Source organism: Pediculus humanus, genomic scaffold, assembly GCF_000006295.1.
Source record: "Pediculus humanus corporis 1103172108308 genomic scaffold, whole genome shotgun sequence".
Lineage (NCBI taxonomy): Eukaryota > Metazoa > Arthropoda > Insecta > Psocodea > Pediculidae > Pediculus > Pediculus humanus.
In genome coordinates, this window is record NW_002987877.1 from 106,435 (window position 1) to 107,096 (window position 662).

At 14.8% G+C, this 662-nt stretch overlaps 1 protein-coding gene across 1 annotated transcript in view; it reads right to left on the reverse strand.

The window, feature by feature from the left end:
* Positions 1 to 140, reverse strand: part of Phum_PHUM579000 (multidrug resistance protein 1, 2, putative) — a gene marked incomplete at both ends in the record, with an annotated part of 438 nt that extends 298 nt beyond the window's left edge. Inside the window, one exon of the mRNA XM_002432223.1 lies at positions 125 to 140. Coding sequence (XP_002432268.1) covers positions 125 to 140 — 16 coding nt within the window. The remainder of the gene's footprint in view (positions 1 to 124) is intronic.
* Positions 141 to 662: the final 522 nt, after the last annotated feature.

Below are 662 nucleotides of genomic sequence, written 5' to 3' on the forward strand. Positions count from 1 at the left end.
TTTTTTTTTTTTTTTGCCACAGTATTTGTTTATATTTTTTAATTTGAAAAATGGCTTGTTTTCAATATGATTTAAATTTAAATTTTTTTTTACTATTAAAATTCATGGTACGCTTCGTAAATACCTGTTTTGTCAGCCATTTTTGTTTGTTTTGGTTTTATGAAAGGAAAAAAGTTTCTATAGGAAAAATCAAAACCAAATTTTTTCAAAAATATTTTCAACTATAAATTTTAATTATTTATTTATTTTCTTCTTTATGGAATAATAAATAATTTATAATAATAATAATAATAATAGTAATAATAATAATAGTAATAATAATAATAATAATAATAATAATAATAATAATAATAATAATAATAATCATTTTAATTTAAAAAAAAAAATTCAGAATAATTTGACTTTAAATTTGTTTTTTTTTTCGTTTTTTTCGTTTTTTTTTTTTTTTTTAGTATGTATAAGAATAATTAAAAAAAAAAAAAATTAAGTGATTAATAATAATAATAATATATTAGTTAAGGGTAAACACATTATAAATAACTATTTATTTATTTATTATTATTATTTTAAATTATATAAATTGCGTTTTAATAAAATAAATTATGCCCTTATGGTAATTATGTCGTCGTCAACAACATCAACTGGCTTGAAAATTTTTTATT